Source organism: Aulonocara sp. 'chitande type north' Nkhata Bay, linkage group LG2 (genome assembly GCF_057382095.1).
Source record: "Aulonocara sp. 'chitande type north' Nkhata Bay isolate Kocher_YH1m ecotype deep benthic linkage group LG2, A_spYH_male_GT1.1, whole genome shotgun sequence".
In the NCBI taxonomy this organism is placed as follows: domain Eukaryota; kingdom Metazoa; phylum Chordata; class Actinopteri; order Cichliformes; family Cichlidae; genus Aulonocara; species Aulonocara sp. 'chitande type north' Nkhata Bay.
Window position 1 is genome coordinate 36,144,731 of NC_141345.1, and position 20,574 is coordinate 36,165,304.

The 20,574-nt window shown below is 43.0% G+C and overlaps 2 protein-coding genes across 5 annotated transcripts in view; both read right to left on the minus strand.

Moving 5' to 3' along the window:
- Nucleotides 1-12,197, minus strand: part of uvssa (UV-stimulated scaffold protein A) — a 38,810-nt gene extending 26,613 nt beyond the window's left edge. For all 3 annotated transcript variants that reach the window (XR_015124623.1, XM_086261058.1, XM_086261048.1), the window contains exons 1-8: nucleotides 12,038-12,197; nucleotides 11,461-11,580; nucleotides 8,645-8,798; nucleotides 7,924-8,100; nucleotides 7,278-7,398; nucleotides 6,592-7,098; nucleotides 5,580-5,689; nucleotides 4,769-4,897 (exon numbers count right to left, since the gene is read on the minus strand). Coding sequence is in view for 2 of the 3 variants with exons in the window: in XM_086261058.1 (XP_086117184.1) it covers nucleotides 4,769-4,897; nucleotides 5,580-5,689; nucleotides 6,592-7,098; nucleotides 7,278-7,398; nucleotides 7,924-8,100; nucleotides 8,645-8,798; nucleotides 11,461-11,570 (1,308 nt within the window). In the remaining variant the exon portion in view is untranslated. The remainder of the gene's footprint in view (nucleotides 1-4,768; nucleotides 4,898-5,579; nucleotides 5,690-6,591; nucleotides 7,099-7,277; nucleotides 7,399-7,923; nucleotides 8,101-8,644; nucleotides 8,799-11,460; nucleotides 11,581-12,037) is intronic.
- A 613-nt stretch (nucleotides 12,198-12,810) lies between these two features.
- Nucleotides 12,811-20,338, minus strand: sil1 (SIL1 nucleotide exchange factor). Of its 2 annotated transcripts, XM_086261076.1 has the most exons (12): nucleotides 20,231-20,338; nucleotides 19,662-19,765; nucleotides 17,831-17,978; nucleotides 16,825-16,930; nucleotides 16,577-16,682; nucleotides 16,374-16,460; nucleotides 16,170-16,265; nucleotides 15,965-16,086; nucleotides 15,332-15,428; nucleotides 14,946-15,110; nucleotides 14,613-14,777; nucleotides 12,811-14,528 (listed from the first exon to the last, which is right to left on the minus strand). In XM_086261076.1, exons 1-12 carry the CDS (start codon nucleotides 20,334-20,336, stop codon nucleotides 14,331-14,333), a joined length of 1,500 nt encoding a protein of 499 aa, XP_086117202.1. In that variant the 5' UTR covers nucleotides 20,337-20,338; the 3' UTR covers nucleotides 12,811-14,330. The 2 variants fall into 2 exon arrangements, with proteins under 2 accessions (XP_086117202.1, XP_086117212.1); XM_086261086.1 differs by lacking the exon at nucleotides 17,831-17,978.
- Between the last annotated feature and the right edge of the window lie 236 nt (nucleotides 20,339-20,574).

Sequence of the window (20,574 nt, forward strand, 5' to 3'; positions counted from 1 at the left end):
TGTTTACATATATTTCTACTTGGAGAAATTTAAGAGGTTTATCCCTCAAAACTTTAAATACAATAAAGTTGCAAAAAATAGTTTACAACAACAGGAAATTTATTTTGAGTGTCTTCATAGTTTTATTTTGGAGATACAGTTTTTATATACTGCAGGAAAAACAAAAAACAATCCTATGATGCAAATTTGCAAAGAAAACAGCAGGTGCATCATTTCACTGTGGGAAGTGTTATGAACAGCTGATGGATCGGCAAAGCGTGTTTCTGGAATATTATGTTTTTTTTCCTGCAAGCGCTTTTTATGCAGTTTTTGCAAAGCTATATGTGGAAGGAAACCGTGACCGAGGACAAGCTGATGGCATAAGTTGTAAGTACAACTCCTCCGGTTTCATATGCAAAACAAATTATTGCGCTAGCTTACACGGTTCAGGTTCTACAGGGATTTAAAAATAGTTACGCAAAACGGAGCGTGCTGCTCTGACCGGCTTTAAAGGGTTAACAATGACTTTAAAAAATAATATAAAATAGTGTGCAACACCACTGAAGTTTTTTTTTTTTTTACCTCTCTTTTCAACCAACGGCAGTCACTCTCCAAATAACTTCTGCTTAGCTTTCCGAGCTTCCCTCGGGTCCTCTTAATCAGCGGTCTCCAACCTTTTTTGCGCCACGGACTGGTTTATGCCCGACAATATTTTCACGGACCGGCTTTTAAGGTGTTGCGGATAAATGAGGGAGGGGCTAATAATCGGCTCGGTCATTTTTAATGATCGTTGAAAGCCCAGATCGTAATCGTGATTAAAATTCGATTAATTGAGCAGCCCTACTTCCAGGAAAGAACAGTTTAAAATTAATGTAATATAGTATTGGCCATACTATATGATGTATTGCTTGTCTTTGTTTAATAATACAGAAGACAAAGACCTTAAAAAATAATCGCATATCGCATCGCAATCGCAATATTGGGGCAAAAAATCGCAATTAGATTATTTTCCATAATCGTTCAGCCCTACATCTTATTCATAGTCTTTTTCTCTTTAGGTCACGAGCAGTTGTCTAACCATATCGTACCGTGTATGACTGTGCATGTGACAAATAAAATTTGAATTTGAATTGACTCCACCCTCCTAGATTCTCTTTTCTCATTATTTAAACCAGCAGCTCTATCTGCCTCCATAAAGCTGCTCTTCCTTCTCTGCAGTTCACCCGTTATGGGAGACTATATTGAGAGGCCCGCTGTGAGAGAAACCAATCGCGTGGTGTGTCAGCCACCCGACAGAGAAGGACCCAGTAATGGAAGGCCTTTTAAGGTTAAAAAGGAAAAGCTAATTATGATAAAGGGGCTGTAAGTTGTGTGGTTATCACAGTGCTGGGCCTGCTGGTGCAGCAGACTGGTCCCTGACAGTGATAACCAGGCAGAGTAAGACGCCCGGCGCTCTGTCACTGTCACTGTGCCACTCTGTTCAGCTAAAGATGGATTCAGACTCTACAAATTTTATGCCTTTTTTCCCCAAACATGTAATGTACTTTGCATTTGTCGGTCCTTTGATAATGATTCTCTAGGATTTGCCTCTTTTTCCCCTTTTAGAAATTATCTGCACTTCAAGCATGTTGTAAGCATCTCTAAAACAGCAACTGTTCATCATTAAACCGCTTCAAATAATATGAAGCAGAGCTCTCGTGAAATGACATTTCCGCTGGTCGGAGGGGCCGCTTCTCCTGCCCCCCCTGCTCAAACAGCAGCAGAGTGGCGATCCCAAGTCAGATACAGAGGCAGCGAGATAGACCTATCAGCTATCAAGCCACGGGGCACATTAGCGGTGGTGAAGTGAATGAATGGGTACATCCTCCCCCTTGCTCCCCAATTTCTCCTCTCTCCTCTAATGCATTATGCATTATGGCTGTACCTCACTACTATCTCACCTCTCCCAAATGTCTCTACTATTAATATTTCCATCCTTGCTATCTCGATCTCTCATGAGACTTGGAAGCCCACGCAGGAAAAGACGTTCAAAGAAGAAAAAGGAGGAGGATATTTTATAGCCTTGCACATCAAAACAAAAAACAATGATGATGCGCTCGCTTGGTGACACGGACGCAGACACAACAAGGCTTGTCCTCAGTACGCTGCGTGCTAGCAATGTTGCAGATGTGCAGCTGCGAGAAGTTAGTGGCAGCCCCACAGCATCAGCACTCTGCACTGACCACATTTATATGATTGGACCCAAAGGGACCCTTGCACAGTGCAAAAAGATTACAATAAATCCCTGAAGAGCATCTACATGACAGAAGGGCAGCGATGGGTCTCGTTCAAAGTGTGCGCACTAATCTGTGGTTAACTGTGCATATAAACTCCACACGTACACGATTAAAGTCACACTTTCACACAATGTGTGCGCGCACGTTTTCACTCTTACCTGCTCTGTCACTAGCTAACCTTTTAGAGATAGTTGCACGTTAGCTACAAGCCCTGGAGGTACAATGTGAGACTAGACTAGACTACGTAAGACACCACTTACTAACATTTCCCAAAATAGTCCTGACTGACTGAGTCAGAGAGTATCACGGCTCGTGGTGAAGCATGTGAAGCTGTGTTGATGGAAGCTAGAGCCCTTCTGGGACTAATGCACAGCTTTCATTGATATCAGCCATCAGCTGTTAAAAGTGAACAGAGTCAGGAATGTATGTCTCATGTTGTTGTACGTTCTACAAAAAGAAAACAGCATGTTGTTCAATTTGTCTTTTGTAAAATTGATGCATAAAATTCAATAAAAATGTCTGAGGGAAAGGAAGTGAACCGAGTCTGGGCTAGATCCGTTTTCTTCTCCAATCCAGGGTCATAATGGAGCTAGAGTCTGTCATAGGAACGGGGAAGGGCAGGGAGACCCTGCACAGGTCGCACAGTTTACAATCACTATTTAATCTAACCTTACTAACTGCATGTCTCTGGATTATGGGAGGAAGCCAGAGTACCCAGAAGGAACACATGAAGATGTGGGCGACCGTGGCTCAAGAGTTGGCAGTTCGTCCTGTGATCAGAAGGTTGCCGGTTCGAGCCCCGGCTCGGACAGTCTCGGTCGTTGTGTCCTTGGGCAAGACACTTCACCTACTGCCTACTGGTGATGGCCAGAGGGGCCGGTGGCGCAATATGGCAGCCTTGCTTCTGTCAGTCTGCCCCAGGGCAGCTGTGGCTACAACTGTAGCTGCCTCCACCAGTGTGAGAGAGTGAATGAATCGTAAAGCGCTTTGAGGGTCTCAAAAAGCGCTATACAAATGCAATCTATTATTATTAAGACACGAGAAGAACAAACTCCGATCAGATGGTGGATTTGCACCCAGCACAGATCTTCTTCCGACGTTGGCCAACTTTTGATCTGCTGTCTATGAAGATGGATCCCACGCGATCCAGGCTGTGGGGAGGCCAATCCATGACTGATAGTGAGCTTTTCTATCCCAGTATGCTTCTACTGCACCGGCAGTGTGTTTGGGATCATGAAGCCAACGCAAACGCTTCCCAGATGGCGTTGCATGGTGGATCCAAATCTGACAGTATGTTGTACTTTAAATAGTTTTGACAACATCAGAATCAGAATACTTTATTAATCCCGAAGGAAATTCTGCAGCACCACTGAAAGAAATGCAGACAGAAAGCATGACAGAGCCTCCAGCATGTTTTACAGATGACTTCAGGCACTCAGTCTTCTACCTTTCTCCTTATTTTGAGTCTGGATTCATCGCTCCATAAGCCTGTTGCTACTGGCTCTCCCAGGTCAGATCTTTGATGAACGTTTCTGTTAAAACATGCCTTTCACATACTGTTTTCAGGTTGCCACAGTCAGGACACTCTGCAGACTACGACAAGAACGCCAAGTTTTCTACCAATAGCACTTCAGGGATTACCTTGTTAAAGCCTCTTTAAAGTAAAGAAACACTGCTGTGTGTCTATCGAAATGTGTCATCTTCATAGATTCAACTAAAGAAACAAATTATGATGATGGATGAGAACCTCCTCCCCTCAGTCAGAACTGTGATAGATGGATGACCCAGAACATATTGCCAAGACAACAAAGAAGTGGCTAAAGTAAACATCACCTTCAAAGCCTTTACGTACAACATATTTCTCTGTCACGTACTGCTGACATAGCACAGAGTGAGGCTTCAGTCAGCTTTACTACATATACAGCTGTAGCCAGCTGTAGCAAAACCAAACAAACACAAGGACCCAATTTAGTCCAAATGCACCTTCCTGGATGTAAAAGGGAAACTTTTTAAAAGGGAGTTGATGACATATTGAGTGTCCTTGGAGAAGCAGAGATGACAGCGCTGACTCCAGAAAATTCTTCTATGGACTCCATTAAACTTCTCTCTCCAAATACAAAGAACCTTTAAAAAGCAATTTATTTTAATGGGAGTTCTGGTTGAGGAATCAGTGTCCTTCTATAAACACACTCAGGTTGCTGCCGCAGGAGAACACAACAGAATTTAGAGAAACATGAAGCTTTTCTCCGTCGGTCACTGCAGAGAGGCAGCCAGGTATCAGCTGCAGCTGCTCTATCAGAGTCCTCACTCCTGTACTGTCACCTATGTAATGGAAGGCTCCCCTATTTGATTTACAATAGAATGCTGCCATCTACTGGTTATCTTCTATACGAGCACCAAATAAATCTGCTCACACATGTTAAATGTAAGCAAACAACTTTTTTTATTATTTAACAATAAGAGAGCCCCGTGCCTAATCTTAACTACGAGCTGTATCGTTAGCTATAACTCACCACTTTGCGGACCCTGGCCTTGTAGTCGATGTGAAGCTCTTTGTGTTTCTGCAGCGTGGCTTCCAAAGACCTCTTCAGGTCAAGTGCTCGTCTCAACAGCTGCTCCTCAGCACCTGATTTGGTGAACACCTGCACACACAGGGAAACCAGAAGTATAGCTAAGATGGCATCCATCCATCCACTCATCCATCCATCCATCCATCCATCCATCCATCCACTCATCCATCCATCCTCAGACAGCTGCTCAGGCTGCCCTCAGTAATGTGACCAATAGAAATCATGCTGTGAGCCAGCAGGAGCGGGTTTGAAATAATCTAAATAATCGTGGATTCCAAAACCATGGTTAAGCATTGATGTAGGAACATTGATGTATGATAGCAGAGCCACTGCAGGTATTTACACCAGTATTTGTTCTCTCTAAAACAGTAACACAGTTAACGCACAGAGACAGAGGCAGACTGTCTCCAAACTCTCAGAACGCTGACTACGTTCTCTCTGTCCGCAATCTTATATATGCTGCTTATATATTCTTACATACACGCAGAAGATACAAATATACGCACATCAAAAGAAGCAATGTTCTCAAAGTACTAAATGTCTAAAATAATATCTCACCCTCTGTTTACATGGAAACAAGTGCTCAGAAGCTTATTTTCATGTTTAATGCAGCGCTAGCAGAGAGGCACTCGAGAGTCTTAAAAGAATGTAACACCATAACAAACACACAAGGGGTGTGTGTGTGTGTGTGTGTGTGTGTGTGTGTGTGTGTGTGTGTGTGTGTGTGTGTGTGTGTGTGTGTGTGTGTTCTTACCTGAACCCAGCCCTGCACAGCTGGCAGATGTTTGGTTGTTATGAGTTTATGGAGGTCTATCACAGTGGAAACCACCGGCTCGTTATCCTCCGTCTCCTTCACATGAAGACCTGGAAGAAAAACTGCACTCACTCGTCTGACTGTGCGAACACATTAACAGGAAGGACTATCAGAGGCCTGTTTTGAGAAGGATTCTCATTAAACAGCATGATCCATTTACCTGGACACCGCTGCTCTACTCAGAAGAGCCCCGTGATATTATTTAGACATTTGTATATGAAATGCCACAAGTGCAACATCCTTCATGAGTTCTATTAGAGTCAAACTTATCTGTGGTGCAGTCACATGTTTACAGGCTTTAATAAAACAAGTGTGGAAAGTGAAACAGGCACTGTGTTATGTCTGAATGTTAACGACTGAACTGTAATCACACGTAACACATCGAGCGCTTTACACAGACAGGAAATCTCTGCTGCTCCCAAACCCTCGTCTTCATTTCACTGAACAGACCAAAGGCCTCAGTCTTCAATGAATTTTTATTACCTGCATTTACTTTTGCCCTGTTGAGATAAAAGCGTGAGCACTTTCAGCACTGCGTTCAGCTCTGAGTGAAGATAAAAAGTCAAATGTTCATCATCCAAAGCCAGACATGCTACCCACACATGCACATCCTGCTGACACACAGACATGATGTGGCATAGACTGTGACTGCTGCTCTTTGCCCGATAAAACGTCGAACACATTTCTGGATGTAGCAACTAACCCTTTTCATCACTTTGAGTGCAGTCTGACACACAGCCCTACAAATAAGTGGTTAGACTGGATAGTGTGTGAATGCTACACTCTAAATTGCCAGTTCATAAGGTACGCTGTATAAATGTATTAGCTTAATAATGTCCAGAGGCTGTTTCAGGAGTAACGTTTGTGGTGTGTTCGAAGGTTTTGCTGTGATTTATTGTTTTCTTCACTGGAGTTTCAACATCAAGCTTCCACATGTGTGTTTTCTACGCACCAGGACTGAGGTTCAGATCCAGACTGTAGGAGTGAGATATGAGGCCTGAGTTCCTGATAAAGTCTTCATCACCAGCCTCTTCTTCATTGTCTGTATTACTTTCCTCCTGCTCGCTCTCTTCTTGCTCCACCTCCATGACTTCCCTCCTTTCAGCTTCCTTACTTTTGTCCATTTCCTGCTTCTCCCCATCCTTGCCTTCTGTACCTTCAGACCTTTTCTTTGTTTTTTCCCTCTCTCTTTTCTCCTTCCAGCTCTTTCTGTTTTCCTCTGTCATTCCCATGTTTCCTGTATTCTCATCTCTTTCTTGCACCTTTCCCACTCTGTCATCAGCCCTCAGGTCTTTGCTGCAGCAGGGCTGCTCATCATCTGAAGGACACTTAGTGGCTGGCTGGGAGTTGGAGGGGCTGCTGTTGGCTGTTTGGATGTCTATGGGGCTGAAATCTGGGAAAAGCAGCCTCATGCACGATTCCATCTCTGTCAGCGTTGCTTCTATTTCTTGCTGTAACTCTAACAAATGAATAAGAAACAATATAAAAGTCTTAATGCCCAAACATTAATAACACTAGGTGTAAAGATCCAGTTACAAACAAAACCACTGAGACTTTGGGTGTTTAACAGTTTCTGATAATGGAAATAAAAACCTTGGTATTAAAACTAGAAGCAGGGATAACACGATGTCGTTTTACCCTCCATTTCTTTAGCTGCTGCTTCTACTTTCTCCTTGTAGATCCTCTCCATTCTCCTCCGTCTTTCCTCCTCCCTCGTCCTCTCTGCTACTGTTCTCGCCTCAATGTCCTGGAAGTCCACCTGAAAGCATGTACACATTGTTGATCACAAAAACTAGAGAGTATCTTCTCAAATAGTAAATCTACCCATGCACACAAAGATGAACAACTGCCTTTATGGTGGTTCCTCACTCACAAGGTCCAAACAATGTCACTGTTGCAGCTGGTAAACATATGGCTCTTTAACATGTCTTTACAGATCACCAGCATCATGCAGTTTCCAGAATCTGTAGTGCACTTCTATTTTTCATAAAGTCCAACTGCTAGAGGATTTTTAAGGCTGATACTGAGAGTTCTGAAATCTAAATCTGATAAGCAGAACACAGAACGCTTCCTAATAACACTCCTTTACCTCGTTGTTTTGATTCATACTGCCTGTGGATCTTCTCACAGGTAATTCAGATGTTATTTCAGTGTGTTTCATGAGTGTGTTTTCCTCATGTACAGGGTCTTGCGGCGGATTCAAACCGAGGCCTCTGCATTAGCCTCATACCACATGGGTTGTTTCCAGTTAATAAAAGTCACTCTGTATCTCTGCATCGCTCACCTTTTTAACTTGTTTGAGGAAGTTGTAGCCCAGTGCCAGCTTCTTATAAGCAGAGCCATAAGACGTTTGCCATGACTGCACAGTCTGGACTGCCAGAGCTCTCAGCTTCCTGGCTACTTCTTTAGGAGGAGGGAGGGGCTGCTCTGAATCAGTCTCTACCGTCAGCTCCAAGAACTCCTGTGGGAAGAAGAGAGGCGGAGGAATAGATGAGGGGGACACAGAAAGAAAGACATCCTAATATTAAAGCTGAGTGTTTGTATCGTTCCTCTTTGAATGGGATTCACTGTACGTGGATTTATCCTACACAGATCACTTAGTGCGCAAACGTGAACCGATATCAGCCGAAAAGCTAAAAAGACTTTCAGTTTGCCTTCGCGCCGTTACTTTTTTATTTTGTTTTTAGTGTTAAATAACTGTAAGACTGGGACCCGCTCACAACAAACATTCGACTCAACAGTTAGCAGTGCTAGCATGCTAATGGCGCTAGACAACCAGGATGTTTAAACACAAAAAATATCCTGGAGGCTCTGTCACAGGGTAGCATTTCTGCGAGTAGAGTTGAGGATATTGTCAAAACTGATATGATGGCTTTTGTAGCAGTGTGGTGACTGCTATAAAAAGCCATCATTGGCCTTATTCTGCCAGTAGAAAGCAGGTCCTGTAATGTTTGGTGTGCACTGGATGATCTCAGATGATTACTAGTTACTAGCAGCTGATTTACCTGGAAGTTGTCCACTAGCAGCATCCTGAAGTGGTGTGACCTGGAGAAGAGCTCACCGGCGATCTGGAAGGCAGACAGCCGGATCTCAGCATGTTCTTGGTTGAGCTGGGACATCACTGAGTGGTACACATGGTCTATGCAGTCATTAGACACTCTGTGAGGAGTGGAGAACAGGTGGAGAGTAACTAAATTTTATGTTATGAATCACGAAAGAACTTGACATTTGTTGTACTCATAATGCTGACAAAGAATTACACGACTGTATTTAACACGTAACCATAATTTACCATAAATACTGTCAGTTTTCATAAAACCTTTCTTGTATAGACAAGTTCATACACACTTACATAAATTGCTTTGGATGATAAGGTCTTATTGTATTGAATGATCAGCTGTTTTCTTTCGTTCTTTGTGTAACCTTTATTTGACTGTCCAGTAACTTTTTATCTGTTCGTGGGAAACTGTGATTCTCATCCTGATCCTCTGTGGCAGGCACGTGCAGGGGTTGGGGCTTGAGCTCCTCCCCCTTTCCTGATGGTGCCCCAGGTGGCCTTTTCTTTAGACATTTTTTTTAACGGTGTGTGCGCATGTGGCGTTCCCTGTGCCTCTCAACAATAACATTTAATTATTAATCACAATTTCGCTAAATAAAATGATCTGGCTTGCATCGGTCACGTGACTACCATTGACCAATGCTCGCCCTTGATGGCAGAGCGCGCTGGTTGCGAGACGAAGACTGATGCAACAGAAACCAGTAAGCAGGGTGTACAGCATACACTGTAGGTAGAGCGTACAGCCCGATCCGGCAGGGAGGTGTGGGAAGCCAGATCAGGTGCCCCCCCTCCTGGCTCTCCTCTCGTCTCTTTTGTCTTACTTGTCTCTATCAACCTTTGAAAAAGTGAGGCTCCAAAATTTTAAAGCTTTAAAATTTTTAAAATTTTAAAGCTTTAAAAGCTTTAAAATTTTACTTCTCAGTTACAGTGAATTGATGTCCATCCATCCATCCATCCATTCGCTTCCGCTTATCCTTTTCAGGGTCGTGGGAGCCTATCCCAGCTGTCTTAGGGCAAGAGGCGGGGTGCACAGGTCACCGGTCTGTCGCAGCCGGGGTAACGCACATACAAAGACAACCATTCGTTTTAAACTCACTCGCGCATTCACACTATGGGCAAGTTAGTGTTTCCAATTAACCTATCCCCATTAACTGCATAACTGTGGGAGGAAGCCGGAGCACCCGGGGAGAACCCACACGAACATGCAAACATCAGACCCCAGCCTGATGGCGGCACTGAACTCGGGACCTGAGGCAACAGTGCTAACCGCTGTGCCACCGTGCTGCGGTGGATAAATGGTAGAAAACTAAACAGAAGAAAGTAGAAGAGAAATAACAATGTTAACATAAACTAGTGACACACTAGTTCAACCCTAGCAGAGCCTCCTTGGATGAGGGTGTCTGGTGATAATGGCCGAAAAACCCGATGAATCCAAGGTCCACTACTGACGATGTGTCCCAAGATTTAAATATTATAGTCTAGATCAGATCTCCAATTCCTAAACCAAACCAAGGAAGGTAAAAAATGGCAGATTAACTTGTGATAAAAGACGAAACACGCCGTGAAGTTGAGGCACACAACGATGCGTTCCGCTGTCCTCATAACAGCCACCAAGACTTTCTCCATTTGAAGCAGTGGATTATCAGGCACTGTAACATCTAGTCCTTCTATTGAATTATAACACACAGGAGTATTAAGTTATTATTACACGTTGGTAAATTGTCTTGTGGTAACTGATGAGACAAATGAGCGTGCTGTGTGTGCAACAGCACGACAAATATTACCTGTCCTTTTATTAACTGCACAACTGTGCTGGTCATTAGCTGCTAGCTAACTGAGTAAGAGTGTCATGGGTCTGTAGGTCTGTCCACGCTTTAGGGAACATATTTAGTTTTAAAGCAAGTTCCCTGCCTTTCTTGGGGGTTTATATTTCACTAAAAACTGATATGCATATCCACATAATTATGGATTAAAACACACTGTCTTTCTAAGAAAATACATTAAGAAACAGATTATATTAGATTTACATTGAAAATAAGACAAAATGCTGAATTTACAGCAGCAAAATGATTTTATCTCTACAGTTTAAACATTTAAAAGCTTTCTGCACAGAGCGGATAGTCAAGCAAATTGAATCATCATAAATACATTATTTAATATTTATTACTTTATTATTATAGCACCTGGAATAATTAATAAGAGAAGGATTCTGGAAAGTGGCCATAGTATGTACAGTGTAAAATGTCACTGTATGTGCATGTGTGTGTGTATTTTATGTGTATAGATTTTTTGGCTGAATTTTTATTTTATTGTAATCTCATTAGACTTGTTCTATCAGCTACCATCTCCTGTGGACTTTTTAATCTCTCACGTCTCAGATCATCACAGCCCTGCTCTCCAGCACTATCAGCAGCAACAGTAACCCCTCAACATCAACGCTGCACCCATCAGGTAACACATGGGCTATGTTTGCATTGCATTGTCCCCACTTGATGACAGTGATATAGTATGAAGTGATATTACATTAGCTTGCTGATGAATGTGGGTTGTTGTTATTCTATGTGCCCCTTTTGACATTCTCTAGACAATCTGCGCGCTTGATAACAGATCTTGATAGATTCAGGGTTTCCTTACTGTGATGTCAGATACTTGCAATCCTGACCCCTTTCCAAAGGATTGCACATTTTGGAGTCTTTCATTTGTTTCATAATTCCACTTTACACCTGCAACTAAATAATCCCTGTGGAAATGCTGATGCCATACTTGCAGAGCTTTTTGACCTCCTTCATTTTGTCTTGGTTGAGCTGTGGCTGTCCTGATGTGGTCAGTTCCTCCACCAACACCGATAGACGCTCCCTCTGAGACAGCTCCATCACTGTTCATCTGCACACAAAAACAGACCTTTAACTATACAGAGTGACTCGAGTTACACAAAGGTAAACCTTTACTCTGAATTAAAATCTTTCATATTAAAACTGGACAGCTGGCAATGCTGAAGTTGAAAAACTTGTTATTAGCATTTTAGGTACACCACTGCCATTTTTAAGCAAATCATCTGTTATTTTTCACAGCCCAGTATGACCCACGTTAGTAACTGTGACCTTTATAACAGTCGCTGACACAAGCTGTTTGCTACTGGCAGTCAGTATTAATCAGATATTTGTGCAGCGTTTTTTATTTTATAGAATTTAACCAGATACAGAAAAATATACACAATTCAAATCAAAGAAACAAAGAAGTCTCCAGATTTCAGGTGGAGTCATTTAAGGCTAGCATCCACCTAGCTGGCACAATCCTAACAAAACACGAACACAACAGCATCTGCCGGTTAGCTTCTTACCAGCTTGTTCAAACACACTGAACCTCAGGGAGGCTTCTGCCGGTTAACGAGTCCCCTCGGTGAGCCGCTTCATTCATGACAAAGATCAACAACTGAAACGCGGCTGTATTTCTCTGTTTACATACGGCAGCGTTTAGTTATGTCATGCACTTCCTGAAAGCGAACGTACTACCGGTTTGACTTTTCAGAATAAGAGCTTCAAACTGTGCCTGTCGATTGTGCTTTATTATCATTTTACTGACTGTAGCTCATGGCTGTCGCTCAGGGGTGAGTGGGCAACAACAAACAGCTGCTTTTCCTAAACACAGTTCTTAAACATCGGCTGCAGTCTGGGTTTGAGAGAGGCGAGGATTTCCAGTGTTAAAAATAACTTTTTAAAAGTGACCCCTTCAAAATAAATGTTTTCCTTTTCATACACATATGTAGTATGTATGGGGGCGTGTCCAAATCATGGACCTAAGTCAGATTTTATATGGGCCTCCGCTTCTACATTAAGATGTATTATTTACGGTCAGCGACCACAAACAGAATTACTAAAATGTCATTTCTCTTTCCACCTCATGGTGGCAGCACAATCTGATCTATGCGACAACACTGAGTGATCAAAGTGCCATTCACAGAATTACACTGGGAAGAGATCTATTTGCATTCTTTACCAGATTAATCTTGAAAATCTATCTTGTACCCATGCACGGTTGCAAATACATCTACAGTGTCTGCACACTTACTGAAATACAGCAGAGAGAATAATCTAAAAGACAGTTTAGTGAACATTTTTGTCTGGAAACACTCATTTTTTATTGTGGAGCTATACGTTATTTTCTCGAACATACATCAACAGAACACCATCTTTTTCAAATAAATAAGCACATGAATATGTTGAAGTTATCAGTCCAGAGTGAAAATATTACTACAAAACCCACCACACCCCAAAAGAGCTAAATCTATCCAAATTCTACTGCAACTTGCAGCACATTCTTGTTAGTTGCAATAACTTGTATTACCAGACGCTTAAATTTCCTGTAACCTATAGAGTAGAACATATTAGTCTTAGAAAATAACATTTCAAATACAATCCTGTTTTCTTATTTTAAAACAGATGAAAAACGTGTTTCCATTGGGTGTGAAGTCAGGTTGCCTAAGTTACATAAACAGTAATTGTGGTGGGGGTGTGGTCTGTGGCTCTGCTGCAGGGAAGGGGTGGTGCAGTGGGTTCAGGTCGGGACCTAGAGGAGCTGGAAGTGGACTGCTACACCTGGCACAGCAGACGATGTCCTTCTGTCTGTATGCCACCAACAACACTCGTTCATGTTACAGTATCATTCACACTGTCCACCACACAGAGCAGCATGACTTTAAAATTAAGTGTCAAACAGTTTTTACATCCCCATGTGGTCACAAAGTCTGGTTTTCATGAGGCATACAGAGGGGGATCTGGGGATAAGCACAGCAACTTAAGGGTTAACCTTGAACATGCAATCATACAGTGTTGTTTAATACTGTATGTACAGCACTCTATTCCACATTCAGATACTTCAGCCGTGGTTGCTGCGTTGCTTGACGGTCTTCATAAAATCCGTCGCTCTGCTGCCAGTAAACATCCACGTTTGTGATCAGTCAGACGTTGCCGACGCTGCCTTCTGCATGAAACTGACTTAACACCCATAACACGCGCACTTACCCAACCTGATGTCTAATGTTAGAGGAAGTGAAGCCAGTTACATCCTGGCAAAGTGACGTTGCTGCAAAGCACATGACCCAGCTCTTGCTTCCTATCAAACGTGCAGCGGGACTACATGGCCATCACCATGCCACCATCACTGTGAACCAATTCCTTCTGTGACACATTCACTTGTGACGGCAACCAGAAGAGACTCCATACAGCAACAGGGATCACTGCTCTTTGGGATTAGCGGTGTGTGTGCAGTCAGTATGTGCACATCCTCTATAGCATCTGGAGCACATACCTGGACTACACCACCCTACCCACACACCACAGTGATTGGAAGAAAAGCAACGTTATTGATGGTAAAATCACCCTCGATGTGACCTCTCAGAGAGGCCATACGAACAGCTTCAGAAGTGTGGAGAACATTTTTAGGCAACACGTGAAGTATTTGTTGGTTGTGTTCATGCTGACTAATCGCAGATCTGTCTTCCAGCTCACTCGTTATGTCCTCAAAATTGTGTTCCTTGTCCACTGCTCTGCGATCGACTGACCCCAACAGAGTAAAAGTGCCAGCTCCTCGATGTACGCCATGTTCATATGAAACGTCAAAGTGCTGTCCTCTGATCATTTCATTTTCACTTGCAGTGCATCGATGAGTTCTACAATCTCCTCAAAGTAGGTGTTCTCTTCTGCTAGAATTATTTCTGACTGGATCATGTCCTGGTACTCTTGCTTCAGAGAGTGAAGAGAAGCCTGCAGAGAGCCGTCTGAGCGGTACTGATCCAAACACACTGGAGCCATTGCCAACAAAGCCCGGAGAGCCTGCAAAAAACAGCACCGACTCTCAGGGAAAGTTCTTTTTAACAGTTGTTATACTATTAATGCAAAATAGATGAAACCACCCACCTTCTCTCTGTAGTCATTCTCTGAAGACTCCAGGAGCTGTGGGACCAGAATGCACCAGCCCTTCTCCAACAGCTCCTCCTGCAAAGACACCTTAGAGTACTGACGCCGCCGCTCATCATGAGACGCGTCCAGTACTGGGTCCAGACCTCCCTGGAAGATCAGCTCCTGGAAGAGGAGAGAAGAGATCATGAGAACGATCCCACGAGCTGGGCACTGGAAAGTCCCAACCTACTGATACCAACTTTAATCATTCAGATCATTTAGACCTTGTATTTGAAGAGGAGCACTGCACTGGGCTTGGAATCGAGGAGCAGGAGCGTGCGTCTACTGTACCTTCTCAGTAATCATATCGTATAACATGGTGACGATGCGTGTACGCAGAATTCCACTGTTGTCAGTCCTGAACAGCTCTGACAGGACCTGCAGACCCCCACGTGTCAGGAAGTGACGCTGTGCATAGGGGAAGTGACGCAAGAGGGAAGCCACTGCAAACAGAACCTAGACAGAACGAACACACACACACACACTTCAGCTGTGTGTGTGTCTGTGGCGGTTCTCATTCTTACAAGTCATGGTAGTCTTGAGAGTTTCCTGGATGAGAGGTGAAGCATCTTCACAAACCTAAACAAGTCGAGTTGCCTTCTTTTGTCAAGCTCTCTGTGCAACGTGTTGTCTCCAACTTTCTGAACATAAACTGAAAGCTGTGTGGGTGTGCTTACCTTTTTTTGGACTCTGAGTTGCTGAGCAGTGGCCAGCGTGGTTAACAGTGTCTGGAGAGCGCCATTCTCCACGGCTTCAACTTGAACTGCTGGATTACTGCAGGACACACAAAGTGTGACAACGCTGACAGTCGTGTTTGCTTTCAACTCAAGTGTTTTGCTCAGAAGAGATTTGAGACTTTCAAGACTCATATTCTCATATTCAACTATTTATTTGACTATTATTTGGAACTTTTCGACGCCTGGAAGTTGCTGCTTGGCTTTCAAAATTCAAATTTGGTTTTTTTCCAAAAAGAACCCAAAACCATGATGTACCACATGTTGTGCAGCCAGTGTTCTGTGACATTATACGATCTCATCTGATAAGCTGCAGCACTGTTGGAGTGCCATCGCAATCAGGGTTATTGCATTACAACTCAGTCACATAGTAAACAAGAACAAAACATAATGTTGTGCACAATTTGCAGAGAAAAGTCAAAAATGTATTTAAAAACCACCTGTTTTGATTTTAAACAGCTACAGAAGCTCGATGTGATCACAGACACCACTGTACAGCAAGAAGTGACATATCTGCATATCTGGAACATCTGGAACATCAGACTAATCAAGCTTAATCAAGTCTAAATATCATACCTGGCTAATGCAGAGCCCAGGACGAAAGCAGAGCTTTCCTGTAATCTGAAGTCAGAGCTGTTCAGACCTTCTAAAAGGAACTGGAGGCCCCCCATGGAGCACAGAGTCTGAGCATTATCCACCTAGCACACATACAAGCATGCATGCAGGGTTAGAGACGGGACAATTCACCACAGTGTGAAACATCATCCTGTGTGTGTGTTACCTGATGCACCAGATATTCGAGCTCCGTCAGGATGCTCAGTCTTTGTTCGCTAGTTGAGTTGCTGCTGTTGAACTGCTCCAGCAGACGCCTCATTATCTACACATGCAAGAAACTTCATTTGACTGAAGCTCAAAACGTTTCACAGTAACAGCTCACTCAAGGTCACATCACAATCATACGTGAGATCCAGGAACACTGATGTACCTGAACATCCGTCTCCAGCAGCAGGTCCAGCTGAGCCATGTCTTTCTTCAACTCCTCCATTGTGCGAAACTTAGAAGCCACAGAGTCCTAGAAGCGCCCAGCGAGCAGTGGAGACACACAGTAAAGGCTCATATGTGGGCACACTTAAAGCTTCTGCTGCCAGCATGTAATCAGAAGTTCAACAGTGGCATTTGAGCTGCTACCTTCTGCTCTGTGTCCTTGCTTCCAAGCTTCCAGTCCTCTTTTATCTTCTTCATGGCTCGTTTCAGCTCATCGGGATTAAAGGAAGACCGGAGCGCTTCTTCCTCCCTGCAAATGTACACTTTTACTGCAAAGCCATTTTATCTTTTCCTACTACTGCCCCCTACTGGGTGCACTTTGCTGGAAGAAGTATTAAAGGGAGCGAAATAAACTACTGTCTGCAGACTGAAGTTTTAGCCTGGACCCCCACCTGTGCTCCTCTGTCCAGTATTTCAGCTGCTCTTCTCCCAGTCTGACCTCCCTCTCACCTGTCTGCAGATTCAGCCTCACGTGAGAACCTTGTGGCACTGCCTGACCTGTGTGTGCACAGACAGAGTTGCTCAAAATAATTATACGACTGCTGAATATTATGAAACTCGTGAGCTCGCAGATTGATGCGACCCAGAAGCAGCAGAAAATGGATGGATGCAAATACAAACCGATGTTTGAGTCAGCTAATGGCTGTGTATATGTGATATAAGGTCCCGCATAAAGGCCTTTAGTATGTGCAGCAAATCATGTCTGTCAATAACAACAATTACACGCTGCCACACTCTAATGTGAATTTTTGTAATGAAGTACTCTGAAAATGTTTTGAACCACCCTTCCTGTTGCTACATTTAGATTTTCTGCTTTCTGAAAGTCTTTCAGAGCCTCTTTGTGCACTGGCTGCTTTTCACTTCTTTCCACTCTAGACTTTGTACCTTTTGGTTTGTTAAGCCACTTAACACCGAATCATTCAAGCAGAAAAAACACCAGCTAGGTTTAAGGGTGAACCAGACAACACTTTGTTACCAGCTTGTAAGAGACTAAACATCGTTTCGTTGGCCTTATTAACAGGACATCCATGGAGATTGCTACAGCTACTGGGACTCACTCCCTTCTGGAGCCACCAAAGGAACTGCAACATGGGTAAGTGTTGATTGTTGCGTCAATAATGGTTATTTAACAAATCTTGGCTATCACAATAACTGTGTTGGCACGATTAAACTTCACAGATACTAAAATGATGATTTTGCATAGAGAAAATGTAACAACCTTTGTGAGGTTACATGAAAGGAGGATCAAATAAATCCCATATGGAGGCTTCATCTATATAAGGTCTATCCTCATCTGAAGCATTAGATCATACACAAAGTTGTGTTTATCTTAGGACTGATTGTCATTATTCAGAACCAGAGAAAAAGCCCTGTGAAGGAAAACACTGAGGGCATGACCTGGTTTAAGTGTCTGCCACTGCTCACTGGGCTGGACAACGTCTAAATCTCCTTCATCATCTTCCACATCATCTACTGCCACGTCTTCCTCTTCACCGTTTACAGCCTCATGTTCTGGGTTTTCCACCACGATTAAATCGCCTCCAGACTGCACAAAGAGAAACATGGGAAGAAATTTAGACACCTCCCTGGTTTAATGACAAACACCTTTCTTTGGGTTTCATTCAAACTCAGATGCCATTTTTGATGGTGCTTGCTGTTTTTTATTTTTACTTCATAGCTCTTACATCAGCATACGAGCACTCCAGCTCTAACACTCCAAGTTCTCTCTAAAGAGGCTAATTAACTTCATGGAAATATACCAGCATTTATACAGCGCCTTTCTTTTCTTTAGTGTTACTAAGCATGCACAGCCCCTTTAGACTATGAGTCACATTCCTCCTGAGAAGCGACAGTGCACAGAACAAAGGCATCATCGCTTTTAGCATGTAAAACAAGGAGACCAGTTCTGCTGATTTGCAGCCCTTCATTTTTATTCTTTGCATGAGTCCCGTTACAAGATACTGTCATTTATGGTGTACTGCCATAAAAACACTGATGTCTTCATTTGTTACCAGCAGAGATGGGCAGTAGCGTTACTGTAATCCGATTACTTTTTTAAAGTAAGGAGTAAAAGTAAGGGATTACTATTGCAAAAACGGTAATTAGATTACTTTCCCATAGGAACGCTGCGTTACTAAAACCGTGATTTTTTGCGAGAATGTCTCATGACAGTGACGTAAGCCAGTGCAACGTTAGTGAAACAATGGATCATATATCGATTGTGGGAGAGAGTATGAGCGTGCAGCGTTTAAAGCGTGGAAGTACTGACCTTACTTTGAGTTTGATTCCATAAAAAGTGACAAAAACATTAGTGTCCGCTGTGCGTGGGAAGAAAACTTCTTTTTACAGCGAAAAAACCCCTAAACTTCCAACAAGCACTGAGTGCGCTATGACGGGAATGTGACGTTCACAGAGAAACTGCCGTATCCTTCCACTGACCGCGGCACACCTGCACCAGGGTAAACCTCCGCCTGCCCCACTCCTGCTTTACAGGTGAAAATAGAGCAACAGGACCGCTGAGTCTTTGACTTTATTTTCTGTTGTTTTACTTGCATCTATTTGAAAGACTGAGTGTAAACACAAAAAATATTTTATTTTATGTGCTGGAATGTGCAGAAAATAGGTTTAAATGTTAAACTAATTTCTTCCAGTCAGAGAATGTTGCAGATAATTTAATGTTTGCTTGATGCATAAAGTTAAAAGATTAAAACTGATAAAACAAGTTTTAAAAAGAGACTTTTCCATTTGATTACATTTTGTATGATGGATTATGTAGAAAAAGTAGAATTGGGCTGAGAGATCTATCACTTTATCACCTCTTCAGGTTGTAAATAGTGTTTTAAAAAGTAACTAAGTAATTAATTACTTTTGAAAATAAGTAATCAGTAAAGCAACGGATTATTTTGGGGGGAAGTAATCAGTAATTAGTTACTGATTACCTTTTTTCAAGTAACTTGACCAACACTGGTTACCAGTGAGAGTTACCTGGGTTAAAAGGTAACAGCTTTTATCACACCGCTAATTCCAGCCAAGTCCCAGCTGCAGCTGAAACACACGTGGATGTTCTCACGAGTCTTCAGTTTGCCCACAGCCAGGCTTTGATCAGCAGCTCTTTCCACCCATCACTGCTGCCAAATCCATCTTATCACAGGTGCAGCGAAACTAAATGACATGCTCGAGAACATCTGAGAGCTTTAAACACTTTATCAGAGCAAAAGGTTTAACCTACCTTGTGGCCAAGAATGCTGGCTATGTGACAGTAATGCAGCACCAAGAGGACGGCCAGGATGAAGGAGGTTCCCCCGACATGAAAGGGTATCAGCTTCATGGTGACTGGAATACACAGCACGGCATGTCAGAATCATAGCTACCTTCAGGTGCTGCATGAGCTTTACGAGGGGGGTTAACCACTACACCACTGGTCCTTATTACTGTTCTCCAGCCCGGGGCAAAACTCCACTCTCTAATCTCGTGTTTTAACCAAAAAATGGGACTAAACTACTTTTTGTTCCGTCTCTGGTGATAATCTGCTTTGAGAAATATGTCGATTTAAAAAGTCAAGATGTTGAATAGAGTCTGGCGTGACTCACCGGGCTGTGAGCGTCTTTACATATTGGCTACCAAAAAAGTGACACAATGACAGCTCTACACATGTTTGCATATCTAGGCGACACAATGAGCACGTAAGTAACGCCGTAACAGCTGACAGCTAAGAGTTCCCAAATCCCGAGGAACCAGAAAGCTGCGACCAAGAACCGCTCCGTGACGGCGACAGCGTTCAGGTTAGCAAACACTCACCAGTCCGAGCGACAGTAGAGCAGCAGTGACGCTGAAGCGATGCCTTCACCTGTTCTGACAGTTCCCGCAGACATCCGAAAGCTTCTACTTTTCCGTCGATTCTCATTGGTCCACGTACAGCTTCTCTTCTTTGAGCTGCGGTACAGTACACAAACCTCCCGCTGCTGCCCCCTGCTGGTGTAGCGTGTTATATATTCAAATAAACGGGATACAGCAGCTGGTGTAGGAGGTGGCATATTTTACACATATTTATTATACAGGTTATACAGTACATAAAATCAAAATTCACATGTTTTATGTAACTGAAATGTTTAATTATGTGGGCTAGAGAAAATAAGAAAGTT

Bases quoted from the DNA above. Each gene is read 5' to 3' on its own strand.
- sil1 (XM_086261076.1), bottom strand. From the start codon at position 20,336: ATGAGAATCGACGGAAAAGTAGAAGCTTTCGGATGTCTGCGGGAACTG. The intron at 16,931-17,830 runs GTCATGCCCTCA...GTGCACACACAG, and splicing joins GTGGCAGACACTTAAACCAG to GTCAGGCAGTGCCACAAGGT. The intron at 14,778-14,945 runs GTACAGTAGACG...CTCCTCTTCCAG, and splicing joins ACGATATGATTACTGAGAAG to GAGCTGATCTTCCAGGGAGG.